Source organism: Ailuropoda melanoleuca, chromosome 14, assembly GCF_002007445.2.
Source record: "Ailuropoda melanoleuca isolate Jingjing chromosome 14, ASM200744v2, whole genome shotgun sequence".
Classification (NCBI taxonomy): Eukaryota; Metazoa; Chordata; class Mammalia; order Carnivora; family Ursidae; genus Ailuropoda; species Ailuropoda melanoleuca.
In genome coordinates, this window is record NC_048231.1 from 83485467 (window position 1) to 83510155 (window position 24689).

Here is a 24689-nt window from a genome sequence, read left to right on the forward strand (position 1 = left end):
GACCTGAGGCTGTATTTTCCAGAAAGCACTAGGAGCCACCTGCTTGGGAGGAGAAAACATAAAATGTGCTCCTAAGTCCAGAGTCCTCACCACAAGCTTCCAGGCATGAGAATAAGATTTCTTTGGTTTTCATGTGGATCAAGAGAAGCCTCTGGGATAGGCCAGGAAAATGAGATGCTTCTGGAGCTTGCTTCCTCAACTTTAAAATGAGATGGTGGCTCTCAGGTCGTCAACTCTGGGAGCCTTCCCCAGGTACCGAAAAGACAAACCTAGGAAGGTACGTCTAGCCTCTGGACAACTGGGACTTCCAGAATTAAAAAGAAACATCCAAAGCCATACCACGGGTGACTTAACACGTGTGGAAAGAAGAATGTACTTTCCAAGAAGTACGGATTCGGTAATGTATGGAGTAATGGAGGAAAGCTCACTGAATCCAAACCCAACCAAACACCCATTCATAATCTATTCTTGGTTTTTATCAATAGTCAGATACAGAAAAAAAGTCCTCGGCTGAGGTACTAGTTTGAAGAAAGTAACTTTAAGAGCTGCTTTCAGACACCCACACAATTATTTTCACACATATGCAATTCTTAAAATTATTTCCAGTGAGTTCTTGCAGGCTCCACCAACATGGAAGAAATGAACCAGCCCATCTCTCCTGTTTTTCTCTGTGGTTTTAAAGTCTTACTTTCAGAAGATTTTTCTTCACAAATGATATTAACCAGGCTATTTCTTATCAACTCTATTATTATCATATTCTTCTAATTGTCACCCAACAGTGAACCTCGAAGACTCTAAAGACTTTAAAGACATTAGCAAAATTCACAGGCTCCCAATCCTTGTTGAAATCTCATTTTTCTAGTTGCAAATTTATCTTTAAAGTACAATGCCTCGTTTCCCTATTTCAGTACATTACATCTATGATTCAGGTAGATGGGAAGTCACTACCCCATTCAGGTCACTTGTTATGATGTCTTGGTAATTCCCCTGAAATTGCAGCAACAGATAATGTCAAAAGTTCCACTGTTTGCTTTTGATCTTGGGAAATGTCATGGAAGATACAAGCCTTGGCGCTTTGAAAGAGAAATACCTACAATTTATTTCCCAGTTTTGAATAATTATTGCATTCTTACCGTGCCAGGATCACATTAAAAAAACCCTCTCATGTTTCAATTAGTAGAGGCAAACTGCAGTTGACTTATCCAAGAACATTCTAATTTAAGAGCCCCTCCATCTGTCTCTGGGGCATAGGTCATACCTGTATTTTGAGGTTTTGTACAGCCTTTAAGATGGTGAGACTGACCTTCCCCATCTTGATGTTCGCTATTAATGTATGCAATAAATTATGTATAACACTGCTCGAGGCTTTGGGTAAACATTGAAATATTGCTGGTAGGCACTGAACAAAGATTTACATAATCTTGGCCCTCATTTCCCATTTCAAACTAGCAAGCTTATTACCAAGCCAGTTCTTCTCAGTTTTTTGTGGTTACATATTCAGCTGAGTATCATAGCTCCCTCTTTTTTTTTTTTTAAGATTTTATTTATTTATTTGACAGAGATAGAGACAGCCAGCGATAGAGGGAACACAAGCAGGGGGAGTGGGAGAGGAAGAAGCAGGCTCATAGCAGAGGAGCCTGACGTGGGGCTCGATCCCATAACGCCGGGATCACGCCCTGAGCCGAAGGCAGACGCTTAACCGCTGTGCCACCCAGGCGCCCCCATAGCTCCCTCTTAAGACTTTCATGTTTAAGAAGTTATTTACGCACACTCTTATAGAGGTTGAAGATTTATAATTTTGAAACACAAAGGCAGCAGGTACTCATTTAGGCATTGGGTTTCAACACCTCCATTTTCCCTTACAGAATACCCCAAAGGCCTAGAAATGTATGGCTTCTCTTCGGCTGTTTTCCTCTTTGGTCTACCAACCCCCAACTCTCATTGGTGAACTCCACTTGCTATTTAAAGTATCTAACCACTTATCCTCCCTAAGGAAGTTCTCTTGCATTGATGTACAAAGGCTACCTTTAAAATGTGTAAAAGCAGATAAACATTAATGCAGAGGCAGCACAGAAAATCCCAATGGCAAGACAATTTAATTCTTTCACAATTTTCAATTATTTCTCATGGTCAACTTGAAGATCCTTTAAGGGAATGATTACTCTAAGATATCCAAGAAGGAAAATACGGCAGTTTAAAGGAAACAGCTATTCTTCTTTGGTGGGGGAGCGGCAGAGAGAGCATCTCCTGAGCCAAAATCAAGAGTCAAGACGCTTAACTGACTGAGCCACCCAGGTGCAAGAAAACAGCTATTCTTAATCTTTATTAAATGGAATCTCATTAGGTTTTTCAACGTCCCTTCCTAATTCATCAGTGCTCCATTGCCCATGGTTACTTAATCACCAACAGGAAATGGTAAGGTAAGGAATAGCCATAAAACAGATGATTACTGCAGCTGAATTATGTTGTGGAAGTATGCTGTCATGAAAAAGATGTTCACTATATATTATAAACACCCCTAATCCCCATTATTTACAAAAAAGTTTTGAAATGATAGAAGTAGAAATTTAAGTGGGACTGAGAATGGGGGGAGCATATCGAGAACCATTGTCTGGTTTTTATGCTAAGAGAGCCACTGACCAGATAACTGGGGAGGGTATGTGTTGTGGTGAGCACTGGGTGTTGTGTAAGACCGATGAATCACAGATCAGTACCCCTGAAACAAATAATACATTGTATGTTAGCTTAAAAAATAAATTAAAAAAAGAATAATTTGAGGTGTAATAACATACCTGTACCTATTTCCAAAACCTAATTATTCCAGCCTTCTTTACTCTTGCTAAAAACCTGCTTTGCAAGGGAATTCCTTTGATAAAATCCCATACAGAAAGAATGACGTGCCATTATAACTGAGCTGCCAGCCAACCCAAGTGCTTTCCTATAAGCACCTACCCTCCAAGGCTGGGAAAAGGGAAGACAGGTTAACTCCGCTATCCAAAAGTTTGCTTTGCCCCACTTTGCTTTTAAGAAAGACCCACATTAGTACCTATTTTTATTAACCAAAACAAATCTGAAGAGGATTTTCACTTTTTAACTGCTTCTTTGCTTTATGCCTTTTCAGCTTACAAAAGGTTTTATAGGAACGTTTAATTTTGGATAGTGGGGGAAACGTAATGTCAAGTACTCAGCAGCAGGTTTGCCTAATTCTTAACTATTCACATTGCCGATCATCCAGTGGTGTAGCAATACCCTGGTAACACAAGTCCACCGGTTTCCTAGAGCCTCTCTCCCCCCAGTACTTCCCTAAGCAAGGAAATGAACGCAAACATCTGAGGAAAGGCAGCTCTAGACTTGGAACTTGGGTAAGTGCTTCTCAGTTTTGCTAATGTAAGTTTCAGACAGCTTTGGCTTCCTCTGGCAAGGAAAGCCTCCAAAGTAGATTATTTTCAAGGTTCTCTGAAAGATCTTGACCTTATTATTAGGTACAAGAAATTCATATTCATCGGTCATTCAGTCCATCATTGGAGTTGTACAGCTACGGCGGCCCACCCCCTTGTCTGAGGATGTTCCCAGACCCCCAGTGGATGCCTGAAACCACTAGTACCGAACCCTAAATGTACTGCTTTTCCCTATACGTGCATACCTACGATAAAGTTGATTTATACATTAGACACAGTAAGAGATTAACAAGAATGAGAAAACAATGATAACAATATGCTGTAAAACAAGAGTTATGTAAATGTGGTTTCTCTCTCCAAATATCACCACTTCTTGCAATGAGATGAGAAAATGACTACACGAGGAGATGAAGTGAGGGGAACGACACAGTGTTGTGAAGCTGTATTAGGCCACAGAGGGTCACCTGTCTCTCGGCCGGACAGCAGCCAACCGTGGGTAACTGAAATGGCAGAAAGAAAAACCGTGACTCAGAGGCGCCAGACTATAGCACTGTGACACACCCAAGCATGTCACCTTCATACTTGTGGAGGTTAATCCTAAAACTAGCAAAGCAATTCTAGGGCAGTGATCTTACCCAGCATCAAATATATGTTTGCCAGTCTTCTAGCACAGGTGAAGAATTTCTGTCCAACACCTACCATGAAAAGACTCGCTGCGGCTGTGTAATATCTTTAAGAATGAACAGAATTTTGGTTTCTCTAAAACATCTTGGAAAGGTCTTTATTCTTGCTTTGTTAACAAATGGCAATAATTTACTCCAATCAGTATCAAATCATTTCACTAATGGAGTAATATTTTCATCAACCACAAACCTTTCAGAAGGTACTTCGTGACTGAAAGTTAAAAACTTGTACCTTAGTATCAGAAATAAATTTGTTTTCTAGAGTTAGTGATAAAAAGACAAAACCCTGTAACAAAGGATAGAAACTGAGTAGAGTCTAAGTGGATTCAGGATTTTAGTTAACATCAATGTATAAAAAGTCATTATTTACAATTAGTTTAATAATAATTGTGGTAAACAGCACAAATAAGCAGCTAAACAACCTAAAACTCGCTAAATCTCTGATTTTACTGTAATGTAACACTCATTTAAAGGAAAAGCTAAATTTGGATAGGAGCATAAGCAACACATTTAACACTAAGAACATACTAAAAAAAATAAAAAATAAATAACTCCAAGAATGAACACAGGGAGCTGGCTTGGGAGAGGGGAAGCTTTGTAAAAAGAAAATGTTCAATTCTGGCAAATGGCTATCTTCCAGTCTAAACTAATGATTGCATGAAAAACACCAAGGAGAATACATTCAAGTTAATGGAAACAAGTCTTTATTAAGTAACTTTTAATATCAGAAAAATAAAACTCTTATAATTCTCTTTACAGCAAATATATAATATCAGTGCTTTGGCCATCTTAAGTTAAAGGCCCTTTATCATAAAATATATGGTTTTAAACTTTACTCAAATTGAATTTATAATCCCTATGACTTCCCTACATATACATAACAAAAGAGTGTAGTAAAATTAGCAAATACTAAACTATATTGATAATTTATCATTCTTAGTTTGTGGTTTTTAGAAACAGTACACGCACCTAATATATGTCGATTCCTTGGCTTATTAGTTGCAGTGTACAATGCAACAAAATACAAAATACATGCTTGGTGAACATTCGTTCATATCTACAAGACGGCAGCTAAGATTAGGTTTCAATACTGACATTTAACTATCCTATAAGCAATTAGCATTACATCATAATATGCCATCAAGGCAATTTTTATACTGAAAAAATCAAAATAAAAACCGTTATTTGTAAACTTTTATACGAAATGTAACTCTTCAAGTGGAAATAAAAAATAAAATTTGTCTATTTACTATTCAATACACATAGGATTTTCAATTTTTTGTTATATTGAGAAAAAAAGCTCTTTTGTGTTGGGAAAATAACGCTTCAAAAAATAATTAGTAGAAAAACCCACCAGTATATTGTTTTGTCCTTTCAATGCCAGCACAGATTTGGGAACATACTGAGGATGAAGTCATAGACATCCACAGGTGAAATGTACAAGTGTATCTTAAAGAAATCTTTCCTTGTGATTGGAAACAGTTTTGAAATGAAGTAAACTGATTGAAGGTCATCACAGCTGCTTTTGTAAATTATGCTAAGGGCATTATTATCCCTCTCTCCCTCCCCCTCCCCTAAATTACTAAAAAATAAAAATATATTTATAATGTGCAAGACAAATATGGATTGAACATAAAGTTTCACATTTTGATCTATAGTCTAAAAATTAATCAACAGCTTGATCAGACTAATGAATGGAATGTTCGCATCCTCAATTATTAGCCAATATAGGTGCATCCCAAAGCCCTTCCTGAAATGGGAAAACCCAGGTGGCCATTTCCACATTCACCGAGGGAGGCAATGGGTAGGAATTCACAATCGACACAATTGCATTCCTGATCCACTGATCATACCAGCCGTGAGCATTCTGGGCGAGATGAAGGTCAATGTAGCAGTTTTTGTCCCAAATTATAACCAGTGATCGAGTAAACTGCCATCAGCCCTATTATTACCAAGAAGTGATCACAATGCATTAAAAAGTTACTTGCAATCCTGCAGAATTAGGCATAAGTTGTTGTAAAATAAAAAACGAACCTGTTTTGTCAAAACTGGCAGTGTAAAGAAGGCAGCACTGGAAGAGTCTGAATCGTCTGTAATGCCAAGTACCCTCCATAAACTCTTAATGTGGCTAGGCTTTGGGACCCATTGTTTTGAAATCTAGACGTATAAACTTTTCTCATAGGCTCACACAACCTATGATTATCTTCACTCAGCCAAGCTGAACTTCAGTTTTAACGATTCTTATACAAGCTATGTCTCTGGGTCTACAGGATAGTATTAATAATTCAAACCAAACTAATAGACAAGAGACCACTTAGGTTTAGTGTTACCATAGCAGCCTTTTATAAGTTTACTAACAACTTTAGCCTAATCCCAATAAAGCCTGATAACAGTCATAAGAATTCATTAGGAAGTTTACTGGGGTACCATTATACCCATGCCTTTACGAGTCCATATAGAGATATAGTATTTATGTATATATATATAGTTAAGAGTGAATTTGGATTGCCTGAGTAACAGCTGTCTGGCAAACTGGACATGATGGCGTTCTCTTTTCACAGATCTTGTTGGCACATTCCATGCAGAAGAGGTTGTGGCCACATGGAACTAGGGCAGCAATAACTTCATTCTCAAAGCAAATCACGCAATCGTGCTTTCGTCTTGATTCTGGAGGTGAGCTAGAGGTGGAACCACCATTGGAAGAGGAGTAACTATTGGTACCATTAGAAAAAGCAGGGATGTATATTGGAAGGCCAACATGGTTGCCTGTACTAGGTGGGTCGCTCCTAACCCTCCGAGCAAGTGGGTGTTCAATGCTCTCAGGAAATGTAGGAGAGAGACGAGGAGTAGATGGCTGACTTCCTCTACGCTGAGTCTTCATGTTACCAGAAGGATCACTCCCAAAGCCAGAGAGTGGGTTAACTGGTTCAAACGGAGTCCAGATAGTTTGAGCAGATGTTGGTAAAGAGTCAAAGGCAGGAGAGTCAACTGCAAGATCTTCTGAGCCTACAGATGGTAGTGTATCTCCAAACCAAAAGTTTCCTGTGCTAAATGGGCTTGTTGGACTAAAGTCAGCCAGCCTATTGCTTCCAAAGTAGGAATCTGTGGAACCACTTCCCAGAGAACTGGAACTATCATTTCGATAATTGGATATCATTCTTGCGCGGCTGGGAGGAACTGGATTGGAGGAGAGCCACGCAGAGCCAAGAGTGCCACCTTCAAAGCTTACATCGGTACCGTTGTAATGGAAATCATTTTCTTCATTGAGTTCAATATAGTTTCCTGTACGCATGGCGATATGCATTTCTATTTCTTCTCGCGCTCGGTCAACATTTTCAGGCATCCCTGTCACTTCAAAGACAGGCTCCTTATCTCTGCTTGGAGTTACTATGTATGTGTGGGTCTGCTGCTGAATTCTCTTAATAGTTGCTCCTTTGGGCCCAACGACCAATCCTACCACACGATAGGGAACCCTCACTTGAACGGTGGTTTGACCTGGTAGATTTGGACTACATGACAACCCTCCCAGGGCAGGGCCATTTTTGTTTCGAGATGCACGGATCATGGAGAAGTGCTCTGCAGCTGAGAGAATTTCTCTTTTGGCCATGGCAACATCTTCTTTCCGTCCAGTGACAACAAAAATGGGCTCTTCACCACGAACAGGTGTCTTGATATACGTGTTTGTCTTGGCTCTCAGTGCTTTAATTTTACAACCTGTTAGAAAGAAAATATTTCATAAGAATCAACTACTATGTCAATAATATTGATAAAGACAAATCACAGAAAGCTCCTTTCAAGATAAATGTCCACTTCTGGGCAGTTTTTTCCTTTATCATAAAAACTTGTCACTAGATCATGAGAAAGCTTTCCTAACTCCACAAATGCTCCCCCATCCTCAGGTACACTTGTCTGCTGGTCTTTCACTTAGGAAGAGGCAGCACCTCTACTGGGAGATCTTAGAAGTCACGCCTAGTGCTTCCTTCTCGTTATCAGTCACTGCAGTCGATGCACAGAATACTCTGTACAGGCAAACTATACCATGCACAGGTCTGACATTCAGAACAATCATAATTAACTCCCTTGCAGGATGTCGGTGGCAAAGAAAAAAGACTAATGCACATGTAAGACACTGAATATCTACTGTCTCATTCAATCTATACAATAAGCCTAAGAACTAGGTTACTTCACTCTTTTTATTGTTAAGGAAAATGAAGCTTACGAGAATAGTTAAACCTACTCTAACTTCAAAATCATTGGTCTCTTTGTCAGTCCGAGAACCTCAAATTTCGCACAACTCTAAGACAGAAGTTGTTTAACAGACTTCCACCTATTGTCATATTTTAACATTACTCTTTCCCCTGTAAAACTCATGATGAGCAAAATGCTCTTGGCTCAAAGGTCATCTCACATCTGCTTGCATCAATTGAATTTGAGGCTTACTAAGCTATCCCCATATCTGGTTATACTAGTTGTACTCATGCATTAACTAAATTAACTTTGACATAAATCAGTGAAATATGAATGTAAAAAAAACTGTACTTGTATGAAAATGAAGCTGATTATTTTTTAAAGTCTCAATAAAGGGGTGCCTCAGTCAGTTAAGCATCTGACTTCCTATTAGGTCATGATCTCAGGGTTCTGGGCTCAGCCCTATGTCCAGGCTCCACGCTTGGCGGGGAGTCTGCTTGTCCCTTTGCCTCTACCCCTGCTCATACTCTTTCTCTCTCTCAAATAAATAAATAAAATCTTTAAAAAAAAAAAGAAAAAGAAAAGAAAATCTCAATAAAAGATGTGTACCTTAAAGAAAAAAATAGTGTTGCTGAATTATGTATAGGTGAGACAACTGTAAAGGCCTGGGGTAAAAAACTAATACAGAATGACACCGCATTCACTGTAGAATTCTTGCTAAATTCAAAAGAACACATTGGAAACTGTATGGAATATGGGCATTGGATGTGATTTTATTAAACTACTCAGATTACTCAGATTGGCAGACCCATTTTCAAATAAAGTCTTTGGCCCAAATCCTAAGTGTATTTAAGTTAAAATATCTGAGATGCATATTCATAACTATCCATAATTCTTTAATTAACTTTTTAGACAATCATCAATTCCAGTGCCAACTATGTGAGATTAGAGGGCTTCAAAGTGTAACTTAAAATGTCATATAGACAACTAAGGCATAGAACTCTGGGGTTATACTTTTCAAAGATCTTAATGTGAAGCTTGCTAGAATAGATTTGTTCTCATGAATATATCATGTTATTCCTAGGTTCCTCAAAATGAAGAGACCAGGTGCTCTTGAAGACACATGTCGCAATTTGGACAGTCTTTTTCTTAAAATTTTCCTCCCTCGTCTTTTTGCCCCCAATAAATTCATAATGTATAAAAACAGTCTTTATATATCATTTCTAACCTGTATAACTGCCCCCCCCCGCCCCGGCCCGGTCTCCTTGCCTCCAGTTCCACCTTACTCCAACCCATTCTCTATATTCATTTTAGTCAAATGATGGCTTCTAAATAAAACACAGATCACGCGATCACTTCTTTGCATAAAGTGCTTCAATGGCTCCCTTTTACCATAAGGATAAAGTCCAAACCATGTGGCACACAAGGTCCCTCTTTACCTGGGACCTGATTACCTCTCTTTAGATACATCTCTTTACTGGTCACCTTTTCCCCTTCCTCACTTCTTCTTCTTTTTTTAAGATTTATTTGTTTGAGAGAGAGTGCACGCGCATGGGGTGGGGGAGGGGCAGAGGGAGTAGCAGACTCCCTCCTAAGCAGGGAGTTCCATGCAGGGCTCCTTCCCAGGACCTTGGGATCATGACCTGAGCTGAAGGCAGAGGCTTAAACCACTGAGCCACCCAGGCCCTCCTCCCCTTTCTCACTTCTTAAACTCTGCAGTGTGCTTCTACCATATTAAACTCCTATCCATGCTCCCTTGGTTCCATGACCAGAAAGTTCCTTTGTCTTTGCCTCTATACTCCCACCTCTGCTTGCTTAATTCTTGCTGGCCATTCAGATTTTCGTTTAGATGTCTCATCCTCTGCGAAGGTTCCTATCCCTCAGGACTGCTTTTGTGTGCCCTTCCTAAACATTCCCAAACCAGTGGGTGGTTGACTAAAGTATAGGCCTTTGGGGTGCCCATATGACATGTGTTGAAACAAAGATCAGTATTCTGTGTAAGAACATTGGGCTTTTCTTACACATATTGCTTTGCATCTAATCTTTTTTTCTGAGCTTTTCAAGACTTCCATATTCTAGCCCCATACAGCTAATACAACTTCGTTGAAAGGAGTTGATTATGCTAACTTCAATTATAACATATTCAACATAACTTTATTCAATCTACCATTGGACTTATGGATCTTAACCGAGACCTATTCCCCCTTCCAACAAAATGTAAAACTTACAAAAAAAAAAAAAGCCTTTTTTTCTCACTGCTGGATCCTAGGTGCCTATCATGAAAACACTTTGAGAGTCAGGTTACTCCAATCTGAGGTTCTATTCATCTGAGAAGACTTGGTGGGGAGTGGCTAAAAGCAACACTGCAAGCAAAGCACTTAGTGCAACAACTGGATGAGGAAAGAAGGTCCAAGGGGAGGGGGTGGCTTGCGGGCTACCAAGAAATTACTACAATGAGTTGAATATATGCTGCTATAAAACTCAAAAGTTTTAACTAGAAAGAGTGCTGCTGTAAGTTTACATCTATAATGAACTACAATATTAAGTCGATGGTGTGAATTTTGACTATAAGACAAAGTTACTGCTTTTGCTCCAAAATAGAAAGTTAGAAGATGAGAGCAATAAAACTTTTATATCTACTTATTTATACAGACTGAATCTCCAGAAGACTCCCTCAATTCAGCACAGAAGGTGTTGCTTGGGGCTGTGAACTGACAGTACTTCCCACTGGCCAATCAACATGTGACTGATGGAGAGCTGCCCAAGAAATTCTAACAGGCTAATGGGGACAAATAACTAACTGTCCACGCTATACATTCAAGGGCGTTATTGTTATTATTCAGATACTCTGGGCTACAACTTAACAAGAAGGCAGTCTGCTGGCACCACATTTCTAACAAAGAGGGTCCTGTTCATCCTGCAGAAAAGCACTGGGCAATTTCTATTAAGGACAAAGAGAGAAATAAGAAATGGGTCTGGGGTTAGCCCCTCTCAACCCTTCCTAATATTGACCACTAGAAAGTTGAATTGAGTAAACTTCTCCGAATAAATACTTTTGAGACTATAAGCAACTGTCAGTTGACCTTAGTAGAATACTTTTTGTTTAATACCTAGTAAGTATATTATTAACTAAGAAAATATGCCGAAAGGTACACAAAACACTCTCTGGCCTATGGTGGTACTAACAAAGAGGTGCTTAATAATTGGCTCAATAGGAAGACAGAAGACAAACATTTTGAGCAGGAACCACTTATGAGATAGGAGAGTAAGAGGCCTATCCTGCCCCAAAGGACAGTGTCTATAGGTTTTGCAGATCAGGGTTGAGATAATGGGAAGATTGCACAGCCAACCCCTTTAAACCACTACCAACAAAAACAGAAGAATGTATTTGTTCTCTCTCCTAATTTTGGTAAGACAGTTTTAACACAGTAGCCTCAACTCAGATTAGGACTACAGTAAACCTCATCAATCAAATTACTGTTTCTATAGGAACATACATATTCTGAGTTTCAAACAACTAACACATGATTTTTAGAAAAAAAAAATATATATATATTCTAAAGTTGGGGACAATTTGAATATGGAGAGTTCCAAATAGGCAACACAAACTAAATAAAAACAAACTTGTTTTATTCTTTTACAGGTGAAGAAGGTTCAAAAGCTTTTTGGAGTATTTTAGATTGAGTTTCGATTTGAAAAGTCTAAGATATTTAAAAAAAATCATGGAAGAATTTATAATCTCAGAGCGGCACAAAACTCAGAAGCCATGATAAGAGTACAGATAAATTAGACTGCACTTAAAAAAGAATTGCTGCATGGCAAAAGTCACCAAAACAATGTGAAGAAGTAATTATTTATAACTTGCACAACAAATGGCTAATTTCTCTCTCTCTTACACACATACACCTGGCCCTACGTATCAAAACACCAGAACCCAATTAAAAAATAGGTAAAAGAAACAGCTCACAGAAAATACATAAGCGGCTATGGACCATGAAAATTCCCATTTTCACATGAACTGAAGTAACTTTTTCCACCTATAAGACTACCAAATATCAAAACCAGAGCTAGTAAAAACAGGGAAAAGGACCTTCATATTTAGCAGCTGAGAGTATGAACTGCCCGAGGGCATTTTGCATTATTTATCAAAATTACAACTCCATGGATCCTTCTGCCCCTACAATCCCACTCATAGAATTGATTCTGTAGAAATACTTGCACAGGTGCAAAATGACCTTTGTATTATATTACTTGTTTGTATTAGCGTACAGCCAGTATAGCTATATAATGGAATACAATGTAGTCATAAAACTGGTTGATTTGGGGGAAAGGGTAGGAGGGAGACTTAATTTTCCTTTACACTCTAATTTTTTATAATTTTGAACTATACAAATGCATTAGCTTTTTCCAAGAAATATAATTAAATCAGAAAAGTTTTTTAAAAATATAAAGAAATGACACATTTTACTAGACTTAGCATATTAATTAGACTTAGGCTAGAACAGACATTATTTTAAATTGTATGAACAGCAGGGCAAATGATATCATAACTTCAAATGTGAATAAGGCTTTTTAATTCTAAGAGGTGAAAACTAGCAATTTTTTTTTTTAAGATTTTATTTGACAGAGAGAGAGAGGAGTGCAAGTGCACAAGCAGGGGGAGCAGCTGGCAGAGGGAGAAGCAGGATCCTGGGATCACAACCTGAGCCAAAGGCAGCCGCTCAGACGACTGAGCCATCCAGGTATCCTAACAATTGTTTTCTTGTACCTATAGACAAAAACCAACCCAACCTATGGCAATCTGTGTACCAGAATGTGTAGAGGTTAAGAACTAGGATAGCACCAATTTTCATAGCTGTAATTTTATTTTGATTTGGAAGTAAATTCCTCAAATAAAAAAAGTCTCCAACCTATCCCTGGTGTAAGAACCCATTTCCTCTTTCTATATCACTGTGGCTAGAGCTGTGTTTTACCTTAAAATCTTTTAGTTGCAGCCAGAATTATGGTCCCTGCACTTCCTGGTACAGCAAAGGTCCTGTCTTGCTTCTCCAGAGTAAAGAGAACCACTCCCACCAGATGCCTCAGTGATTAAGAGGGAGAGATCCCCTATTGCTGGAAGAGGAGTAAAAGGAAGAAAAGGAACCGAAATGATGGGATCTTCAGTGTTTCTTAAACCATGGATTACAATATCAATTTAGGAGGTTGCAATCAACATTTAAAAAGAAAAAAAAACAATGCAAAATTCAACATGTTCCAAATATGTGTACAAAGGGCTGCAATGCCAAATGTTCTTTTGCTGGGGGGTGGGGTGCTAGTATCACAGAAAAGTTTAATAGTAGTCAGTAGCCCCACATGATGTGAAGTGTTGCTGATTTTTGACAGAGTGTTTTGTTTCCCAGAAATTCATTGTATTTTCCATTCACTCCATAAATTACATATAAGGTGGCTGGAGAAAGTTAAAACCCTTACAAACACCAGAACTTCATTATGCGTATATTTTCACTTTGGGTCATCCTTGGCATGTACCTTTTCTTCAAAAATTCCCCCCAAGAGTTTTGTTTTGAGGGAAAAGGATCCTACTAGGGTATCAGTGTATGTGCACACACATACACACTTACTTTAAATAAAAGGGGCGAGTGAAAACTCCTTGAGTAGCTCTTTACCTTTGAGAAAATTAGAACTCCTTGGCTTGACATTAAAATCTTTCCCTACCAACGCACTCCCATCACGTAGCCAGAACCTACCTTCTTCCAGACTTTATTATCTCCTAAACATGTCTTGTTCCTCTATCTCTGCTCAGATATTTCCCTAAATAACATGGAAAACCCTCCTGGTACTTCCCCTCCACACCTTACATTATAGCTTCTGAGTAACAAACATGGCCGTTTGGCAGATGAGGCTATGTATGTGAAGGGCTCTATGAACTCAATAATAGTACAGACAAAGGTATTGACTCTTATTATTATGGCTACTGCATAGAAATCTTCCAAGGCACAGTTTAAAGGAAACAATGTAAGAAGCAGAAAACCGATCATCTATAGGCCTTGGTTCTAATCTATCTAATCTTATCTAACCAATTACTCCTGGTTTCAGTGTTAGGTCATTCAACCTCTAGGTCCTTTCCAATGCTTAAATTTTTTGACCAAGTCCCTCTTGTCTTAGGAAATACTGTCACTGCTTCTTTTTTGGTCTTAAAAGCACTTGGGACAATCAGATACTACCTTATTTCTCTCTCTCTCTCTCTCTCTCTCTCTCTCTCTCTCTCTCTCACACACACACACACACACACACACACACACACACACACATATATCTATTCTACCCTCTCCTTAAGGAAAGGTAGGTTGAGTAATGGTTGGGAACACAGACTTTGGATCATCACTAACCTGCTTTGTGAACTTTAACAGGTCACTAAACCTTTCTCTCTCCTTCATGGGTGAGATTGATTAAAGATACTTCTCTCACTTGGTTTTTGCAAGGATTAAATTAAATCGTGTATTAAAAATGCTCATTACTATGCCCATGATTCAAGTAGGTATGTCAGGAAAGTGTAATCTTTCAGACTACCCAACTACCCCCAAAACACTTCTTCAAGTGTTTCCTGAGTAAAATGATCCAGTACCCTTAGCTTTCAAATAATAAAAATTTGTTGCACACTTCTCAGTTTTCCAAACTCTTCTAGATATATTCTCATTTAATCATCATAATAGTGTTTTAAGCAGGGCAGGAAATATCTCCCAGCTGGAAAGTCAGATCTTAAACCCATGTTGTCTTAACCCCAAACTCCTTTTACACTACTCCATACCATTTTTCTCTAAAAGCACTAAAGAAACACATTATTTCATGTTCCATGATATGTTAGAATGAGGGAGGTCCTTTTCCCCTCATGGGACAGTCTGGACACACTATTCAAAAGCTCCTTTAATTTTACAGGGACTCAATTTCAGTATTATATATTCAAAGACTGATGAATGTTAGCTAAATCCCAATAAGAGAGGGTTTCTTATATACACAAACTTAACTCAACATTTAAATAAATGGTTTAGATTAGCAATGCAAACTATTCATAAATGCACAATAAAGAAGTAATAGCTTTCCTTTCTAGGGTTCAAGTTTCTTTGTAGCTCTCCTAGTCAAAATCCTCTGAAATTTTTTTGTGAAGAATATAGTCTCATTATAGATATCACTGACAGCACTTCAAATAGCTTCATTTATGTGATTTTAGTTTTGTTGTTATCAGTATTCACATTGACATCTAATGCCTTAAGTACATGTCTACGCCCTTAAAACAAAGTCAATCCCAGGTTGACTGGCTCCTTACATAAAGGGTTTGGGATAAAGGCAACGGAGAAGAAAATCCCAATTACTGCAATATGGAAACGAGAACAGTAATAGTAAAGTGGCAAGTCTAATCCAATAATCCAGTTCAATAAAATAAACAGCAAGTATTTACTTTGCTTCAGGTACTTTAACTGACATCAAGGATGCAAAGACTAAGATTCAGTGCTTGCCCTCACTGACTTGTATCAACTCCAAGCACCAGAAGGATTTGATGTCTACACATGTTCATGTATAGATATCGATCTCTTCTTTTCTTTTCTTATACTGTTGGTGGTGTTCAAACCTAAATTCTTGCTGATCTTTTGTCTGCTTGTTCTACCACTTACTGAGATAGGAGTGTTGAAGTCTTTAATTTTATTAGCTTGAGGCCCTGGGTAAGTTACTTATATCCGCATAGATCAGTTTCGCATAGATCAGTTTCCTTATCTGTATGGTGGAACTGAGAATGGATCAAATGAGATAAACTGTCTCAGACACACACACTGGAAGGCTTATCACTAAAACAAAACAAAACAAAACAAAAAAAAACAAACAAATCAATTTTCTATAGCAAGTTGAAAAACACTTAAGGAATTTATCTCCTAAAGATAAAACTTTTATTTAGATTGTTATTTAGTTAGATGTTAAAATATTATCAACTTCACAAAACTTGGAGGAGATATGTTGAAGTCAGTCTAACTGGGAATTTGAAATCCAGTGTAGTTTTGAATGATTTCAGGGATTCTTTTCAGACAAAAATCAGAATGTAAGAGTTATAAGAAATAATCTAGCTCAATCTCATTTTATACATGAAGAAAACTGAAGCCCAGAATTGCCCAAAATTATAAACTGATGACTCCTAAACAGACCATTCTCTCAACCTGCCTTATTTTTCTAGTTGATTCTTAAACTAAATTTAAAATGCCCCCTCTTTTTTCACTTAGACAAGAGGACTGAAATAGTTAACAACAACAACAAAAGGCTTATATTTGGCCTTTCGCTAAAACTGAAACACCAAGAAGAGGGTGTAAATTAGAGATGAAAGGTCAAACAATTTTCCTAATTGGGGATTTTAAAATTAGGTTCATGCCTGTTAGAGGACGTTAATAGAAACCACAGAACTATTTTTGTTTGGGTACCATATAATAGATCAGATTCATTTGTAAACTTTAAAAAAGATACTGTGCATAATTTCGTCAGTGGTACACCCTGGGAAAACGTAACGAAGTGACAATTTTTATTTTCAACTAGCATTTGCTCAGAGTACGAATCTAGCAGTAAAAAAATTTATAAACTTTATCCTACCCCCTATATAATTTATTATCTCTACACTTTCAGTTGTGCCATGAATTTGTACTAATGACATCTTCTCAAACTTGATCCCCACAACAAATGGGGTGGGAGAAGGGGCCAGGAAGAACAAGTAGATGGAACATGTTTTTCCCCCACAAGAATAGAGACTCCACAAGGTTAAGTGATTTGTCCAAGGTCACAGGCAACAAGTGAAACCAAGTCTCTAACAAGTTTTCTAACTCCAAGTTCCAATGTCCTTTCCTACAGTATACTAAAATGGTACTGATGGAAAGGAAGAAGTCAAAGGGAAGACAAATGGTATAGAAGGAGGAACAGGAATAAAAAGGTGAGCCCAAAATGCAAATACTTTTACAATAGTAACCCATTTGGGAAGTTTTTTAGTTGTTTGGAAGTATTCCCTCCCCACTCTCTTCCAACCATGTTCAAAAGACCAATTACTTCATGCTAATCTTCAACTATACCTGCAGTTTTCCCTGAAGAAATGTCTTTACCATTCCAAGTCCTACTCTTATTATTCCATGATACAACTTTAACTATAGTTAAAGCAGGCTTCCCTGCATACAATGAATTGCAGTTTTTGCTTAATGGACAAAGGAAACAAACCATGCCCACATGAATTGTTCTTAAATCCCAAACACTGGCATCAAAGAGGTTCTAATGTTATGCAGTACCATTAAAATTTTCAAATTCAGTTGTGGAATAAAGATTCAATCTAACCCAACAGCATTAGGCTGTGCATACATTTAATTAAGTGTAGTTGGGCTTGGTAACACAATTGGAAAATTATTTTAAAAGTTTAAATATCAGATTTAATCTTTAAAAATGTCCATATGATACCTAATGGTGGCATGGGGAAAAAAATTAAAAGTAAACCCACAAATTATGGTATATAAGCCATCTGGGAGGCATTAAGATGCAGTTTAATAATAATAAAAAAACCCTATCACTTTACAATCACCTGAAGATTAATGGGGCTTTGAAATAGTTTTCCATAATTTGAGTTTTCTAAAGGAGGATTTAAACTGAAAATACACCTACCTATTTAGTATCTTATGAACATTATTACCTATTTTTTCACTTGGGAGTTCGACTTTAAATTACAAATTCTACATGGCATAAATTACACTAAAAAGTCTGTAATAATCCCTTTGATCATAAAATAATACGTGGTAGTCATCATGGCCACTAATATTCTGGCTCTCTTCTGTGGGCACACGGTTGTAATGGACTTTCTCACCTACTTGAAGGTAGGTGTGGTCAGATGACTTGCTCTGACTAATGAAACATGAGCAGATGTAATTATTATTTCCGGATTTAACATTTAAAGACCAGCATGTCCTATTCCATTGTCTCTTATCCTGCAGGCACAGGGGAAGACCAGCCAACACTTGAGATGGTGGCCGTTGAGTTGGCCCTGTGTCCTTGAATGACTGAAATGAGCAGAGCCCCTGTGAATAGTAAACCTTTATTGTTTTACTATTGAGATGTTGGGCTTTGTTATCACAACATAATTTAAACCTATCTGGACAGAAGTGCCATGTAAACAACAGGCATTCAGACATCAGTTGAGTCTAGTTCTTTCACATTAGAAGACTATAATGTGTGAAACTGCTAAAGCCAAGAAAGGTAAATGAAAGAGTGGTTCAACTTAATTTCAGATTTAACTTAACAAAAATGTGTGCTTATCACAAGTTTCATGTGTTTCAATTTATTTTTATATCATTCAGTGTCTAGAGGTATTATAGATATGATTACATCCAATAAGATTACATCCAGCTGAGGAGGTATCTAAAGCCTAGGGAGTTTAAGTGACTTGTCCAAGATCACAAAGTGAGTTACTGGCACAGAGTAATCAAATTTAGAAATTTTCATTTCTGCTTGCTGATTCTTCCCAATATACCAGAGTTGAGCAGAGACTGTTAAGGGAATCTGGGATAGTTTTTATACTAAAACATACATTCTGAAACATTTTTGTATTCAGTTTAAGACAAAAGTATTAACTCCTTCAATATGTACAAATATCAGATTCATTCAAAACCAAATCTACAAAATACTGAGCACAATCTTATAACTAAATGCTACCTTTCCTTGAAAACTTAAGCTGTAAGAAGAGCTACCCAGAATTCCAACCCATAAACCTTGTTGAAAAATTTCTAAAGAGAAATCTCTAACAGAGTAACACTTTTCAAATACTTGACACCCTGGATCATTTTTAGATTGCTGGTAACCAGGGGGTAGAAAATACACCCTTATATTACCACTTTATTTTCCATTTCCTCCTAGTGAATCAAAATAGTTCATTAGCTGAATAAGGCAGGAAGAACAGGCAGTAGATTCCCCACCCATTTGCAAAACAATAATCATTGAACCTTTCCCAATGGTCCCAGAGCTAATACTAACTATTATCAACTAAATTTAAATTTTAAAGCCTAGAATTTACAATATTTGCTTTTTAAAGCTAGCATGTATATAACACAAATTAACTTTCTTAACTATAAATGACAGAGAATTTTTAGTTAGACATAGAAGAATGAGAATATTAGAATGATAACTCTGCCTTCTGGGTAGCAGAGACATCAAAGTTTTATTAAATAAATTAATTTGGATAGTGAAGATATTAAGTTATCCACACTAGAAATGCAGTATTCCAAAGCTCATGATTAGGGCAGAAATTAACCCAAATATCATTAACCTTCCCGAGCAGGATGTGTGAATACAGAGGCAGCAACTTAAATCTTTGATGTCAAACTGGTCTGAACCCAAGTTCCATTTTTTGAAGAGGGTTATCTTTTGGACCTTCAATTTCTACATCTGTAAAATGGGGATAACGGCCTAGGAGGATTGTAGTATCTGGCAAAGAGAAGGCCAATAATCCCCCCTGCTACATAAAAGAAAAAGACATTGTATTTTAGCATTCTTCTAAAACAGTTTGTCCTCATCAAATGTGTATTTCTTCTTGAATAGGGAATTTATGTATGGCAAGACCAAAGCTTCTCTTTTTCTCCTGGACAAACATACACAAATAAGCATACACCTTATTTCAGTAGTGTTAAAACTTGAAGAGCGGTTCTACCCTAAGAAAACTGGGGGAAAATGTCACAAAGATGCATTTATGACAACTTGAAACACTGTAACATATTCATCATTTAAAAAGTGACCACATACACAACCACTGGGAATCAGTGGAGACAGAGTATCTCAATAAAGAAGAAAACAATTTCCAAAAGGGTCTAGTTCAGTGATAGCCAAAGTAGGGTACAAGAAACTCCACTGCCGTGCAGAAAAAAAATTACAACTCCAATTTCCATTTTTACCCCATTCTTTAAATTTTTTACATGTTTTAGAGTGCACACATATCATTCATACATATTCAGACATTGGGAGTACAAGCTTAATTTTTTTGACAAGGCGTACAATCAAAAAAAAAAAGCTGGAGATGACTTTTCCAGACTATGAGACTAGAGAACACACATATAAAGCCACTAATGAAAATAGGTGAAGACCCACATTAAGCTTAAACAGTAACATAAAACCTTGAGTTACAAAAGTTTTTAAAACAACGGAATTTGTGACACTCAATATTTACTTATAATGTAGTTAAGAATGGGTATAGAGTTCTACTTTAGTTTGCTTTTTATTAGTCTAACTGGATATTAATGACTGTACAGAGTAGAACAAAGTCCATTGCCTTAAATTAAACCTCCAGTTAACCACTGTGAATGTGTCCTTGCAGGTAGTACATTTAACAAAAGTTAAGTCTTAAGTCTGCTGTCAGGTTTACCCCCAATGTCCATATTCTAAAACTTGTTTGATTATACAAAAAGCCTCTTTTAGTTCCTAGCTTTATTTTACAGTATGGTTGGTTTCAATATGAGATGCAAAGCTTAAAGGAAGGGGCCAATTTAACATTTGCAATGACCATATGCTACTGGGGAGTACAAATATGAGGTCAACACTGCCAACTTTCATCACTATCAAAAGCAGTTGTTTGGCTTTTTAATTTTTTTAAAATTTTTTTATTTTTTCTTAAAGATTTTATTTATTTATTCGACAGAGATAGAGACAGCTAACTAGAGAGGGAACACAAGCAGGGGGAGTGGGAGAGGAAGAAGCAGGCTCCTAGTGGAGAAGCCTGATGTGGGGCTCGATCCCATAACGCTGGGATCACGCCCTGAGCCGAAGGCAGACGCTTAACCCCTATGCCACCCAGGCGCCCCTGTTTGGCTTTTTAAAAAAGATATTGGAACCAGAGGCCATTTATATGAGTTCTAGTCTATATGACTCAGAATTCCATTTGTCCTACCCTTTGCTTCAGAGCTGAAGTCAGAAGTGTCTCCATCTGTGTCATAATTATTTCCAAAACCAATTAAGAGATGGCAAACAGAAAATTATGACTTCAGGTAATGAATAAAATGGCAAGAATGGATAATTCTTTAGAATGAAAATTTAGTTCATCCAAAGCAAACAAATAAATTAAGTGATTAGCCCTGTTTATTCACTTAGAGAAAAGACAAATTATCACAATTTTAAAGGATGCAGGGGAGCCTGGGTGGCTCAGTAGGTTAAGCATCAGACTCAGGTCATTGTCTTGCGGTCATAGGGATCTAGCCCTGCATGGGGCTCCACTCTCAGTGCAGTGTCTGCATTAGATTCTTCCTCCCTCCCCTTCCAGCTCCCCACTCTTGCGCACTCTTTCTCTCTCTCAAATAAATAAATAAATACAATCTTTAAAAACAAAAAATAAAAGGATCCAAACATTATAAGTTGTTCTGTCCTCCAAAGGAGTGGGAAAACACTTCACAGATTTTATTATGGTGCTGCTGGGGGGTGGAGGTAGCAAAGGGGTCAATGATCCACTGGAGGCAGGAAAAGGGGGGCAAGACTCTCTGCTCTTAAGAGAAGATAGAGGATGATGACATACTTTTAACAGTACTGTCAACTCTGGGAAATATTAAGTGTAAGAGGAATAGTCAGCAATTCGTCTCAATGTCCTAAGACATAAATAGAACCACATTTCCTTATTAACCAATAAACACAGCCCAATAAGCACAGAAAAACTAAAGACTTCATCTCATTTGCTATTAAATAAGTTATAAAATGTTTAATTATTTTAATAGATGGTACAAAATAAAAACTCTGAATGAATTCATTTTACTTTTAAATAATGGATTTGTATAAAGACAACAGTTTGTGCAATTAGGGGCCATTTTTTTGTGCTTTAAAGGGCACAATACAGATAAGGACAAAAGTTTGCATTAAACTAAACATACAAAAGATTTCATTATCTTGTCCCTCATTCAAACTGGCAAGTAAATGTTCTTTTCTTTTGTTACCATAAACTGGCATCATAAGCACACTGAAGCAACTTGTGCTGAGGAAGTGCCATCCTAGTACAGCATTAAGGGTTTCTCATACTCTGTCCTGAATGCACACCTTCCCAGCCCCTTTCACCACACCCTTTTAAAGCCCCAAGTATCAAATAAAACAAAATAAACAAAACAAACCCCCCCAACTTTCTAATAACACCTAGAGATTATTCCTCCACACCTTTCCTCACATTGTTCCTCAGTCATTCTTCATCTCCATTTGTTAAAGTCCTACACATTCTCCAAGTCCCTCTGGGGTTGATGTTCTCACATGTATGACTGTTTGTCACACACTATGGAAAGTGCCATTAAGGACACATTCGTTTAGTGCCATTCCACTGTTGATTAGACTGTTAGTTTCTTAAGGGCAGCAAGTTTCTCTGAATCAATCTCACATTTCCAACTGCCATAAACTCAACACCTGGCAAAACAGAAGCTTGAAACACAGCAATTCCCTGATATTCTTAATGGAATGGCCAACTCATTCTGGATTTATAAATTGAGATATTACAATTTTATCCTATGTAAGGTGAAACAGTGCTCTCCTGGATTGGTATCGTTAAGTATTGCAAAACAAAACCCCCCAAACCCCCCACCAATAAAACAAACAAAAAACAAGGCATCTGAATCTTATTTACTAAACTATAGGAATAAACTCTCAGTTGAATGGTATCAGCTTTGAACTGTGCCTTTAAAGTACCAGTCATCAGGCAGTCTGAAATAAGCTATCTCCTTTATCCAGATTTCAGACGGGTTTTTCTTATTAAAATCCAAGAGGTAAGAAATGAGCCAACTCTGATATTTGAAACCACCATTTCCACAGACCTCTTATTTATGTGTACTTTAGACCACTTGGGAAAGATGAGATCATTTAAGCAGCAGCGCCATTATTTCTCTTTATTTGACCCCAACAATGCTCTCAACCTAACAGTAAAGAGACATGCATCAACCGGGCTAAGCTACATTATAACAAGGCAGCTAGGGGTAATATTTACTCCCTTAGTACGGGGTGTGTGTGGGGGGGGAAGCTATGCTAAAAAGCAGAGGACCTTCCTTAAAAATGTCGGATACTGAGGTACTCTGGGCATCCCCTTCCCCCACCTTCACAAATCTACTCCTGGAATCTGAGACATAGGTCCTTTGTCTGAACAATGTGGGAGGAGTCTGTCTGCAGTGCTGGTGTGCTGGCAAGTGAAGAGAATTTAGTGAAAACTGTATAAACGCATAAAGTTCCTTAACTCATTTACCTTACTGTCCATTTTTTTCTTCATCGGGTATACTAGAGTGTTCTAAAAGATAGCCAATGTGCCTTTTCGAGAGTTAAAATGTATCAGAAGAGAATACAAAAAGATCAACAGAGAGTTAGGCTGCTCTTCAAAAGCTAAGTTTCTGAATAGCGGAGGGGTGGAGGAGGGTGATGGTGTTACCCACCACTTGAACATTCCTGTCCCTCTGGAATGAGCTCTTTATACAAAGCCTCCATTTCTGTCAATTTCTTCAAATGAACAAGCTGCGGTAAGATAAGCTGAGTGCCTTTTATAAGACAGTCGGCTGCGCAAACTTGCAATCTCGCAGCTTTTCGTGCACAACACGGAATCCACAACCGACCCGACCTTTTACCACCTCACTGAGGTTTCTGGTGCCACGCCAGCCTACTGTTCCACGAATACACCCCGAGTAAAGTGAACACCACCGGATTGGGTGGCTTGAGAAACTTAACACCTTTTACCATGCAAAACCCAGCGGAATACCGTGGATTATCGCAAGGTGACCCATCTTCTCATCTCATCTACCACGGTTTCTCGCACACCCCTTCGCGATGCACTTGGGGGACTCGCCGGGTTCAATGTTGCTGCTCGGAGCTCTTTTCTTTGGTCTCCCCACCCACGCCCGGGGGGCCAAGCCCAGCTGGACTCCCCTCCTCCCTGCCGCACTCACCCTGGCGACCGACAATCTCGGCGACATGCTCGGAGCTGGGAACCGGGACGCACTCAGTGGTGTTGACGCTCTTCCTCCGGAGCAAGGCCGCCTGCTCCCCGTTTAGGGCGGCCGCCGCCGCCGCCCCGCAGCCGCCGGGGCCGTAGGCGTGGGACAGCATCGCCGCCATCATGCCCTGGGCATCGTCCCCTCCGTAGAGCACCCCCGCCGCCGCGGCCGCCGCGGCCGCCTCCCGGGCATCGAAGCTGGCGGCGGGCAGCAGCACCGACCCCAGGGACCCGCCCGGGATCGGCTGGGTCTGGGAGGCGGCGGCCGCGGGCGGCGACAGCAGCAGCAGCGACGGCCGGTCCTCCTCCTCTGCCTCCTCCAGCTCCTCCTCCTCCAGCAGGTCTCCGTCCAGCTCCGCTTCCTCCCCCTCCTCCTCCTCGTCCTCCTCCAGCTCCAGCTCGGCCGCCTCCGGGGCCCCGGGCCGGCCGGGCGGA

General features: G+C 38.7%; 1 protein-coding gene across 1 annotated transcript; it reads right to left on the reverse strand.

The window, feature by feature from the left end:
- Nucleotides 1–4762: 4762 nt before the first annotated feature.
- MEX3C (mex-3 RNA binding family member C) lies at nt 4763–24688 on the reverse strand (the record flags this gene model as incomplete). The annotated part of the gene is made up of 2 exons (XM_002916790.4): nt 4763–7795; nt 24208–24688. Coding segments are annotated over 2 exons (1707 nt in total), but the record flags the coding sequence as incomplete, so codon positions are not given.
- Between the last annotated feature and the right edge of the window lies 1 nt (nt 24689).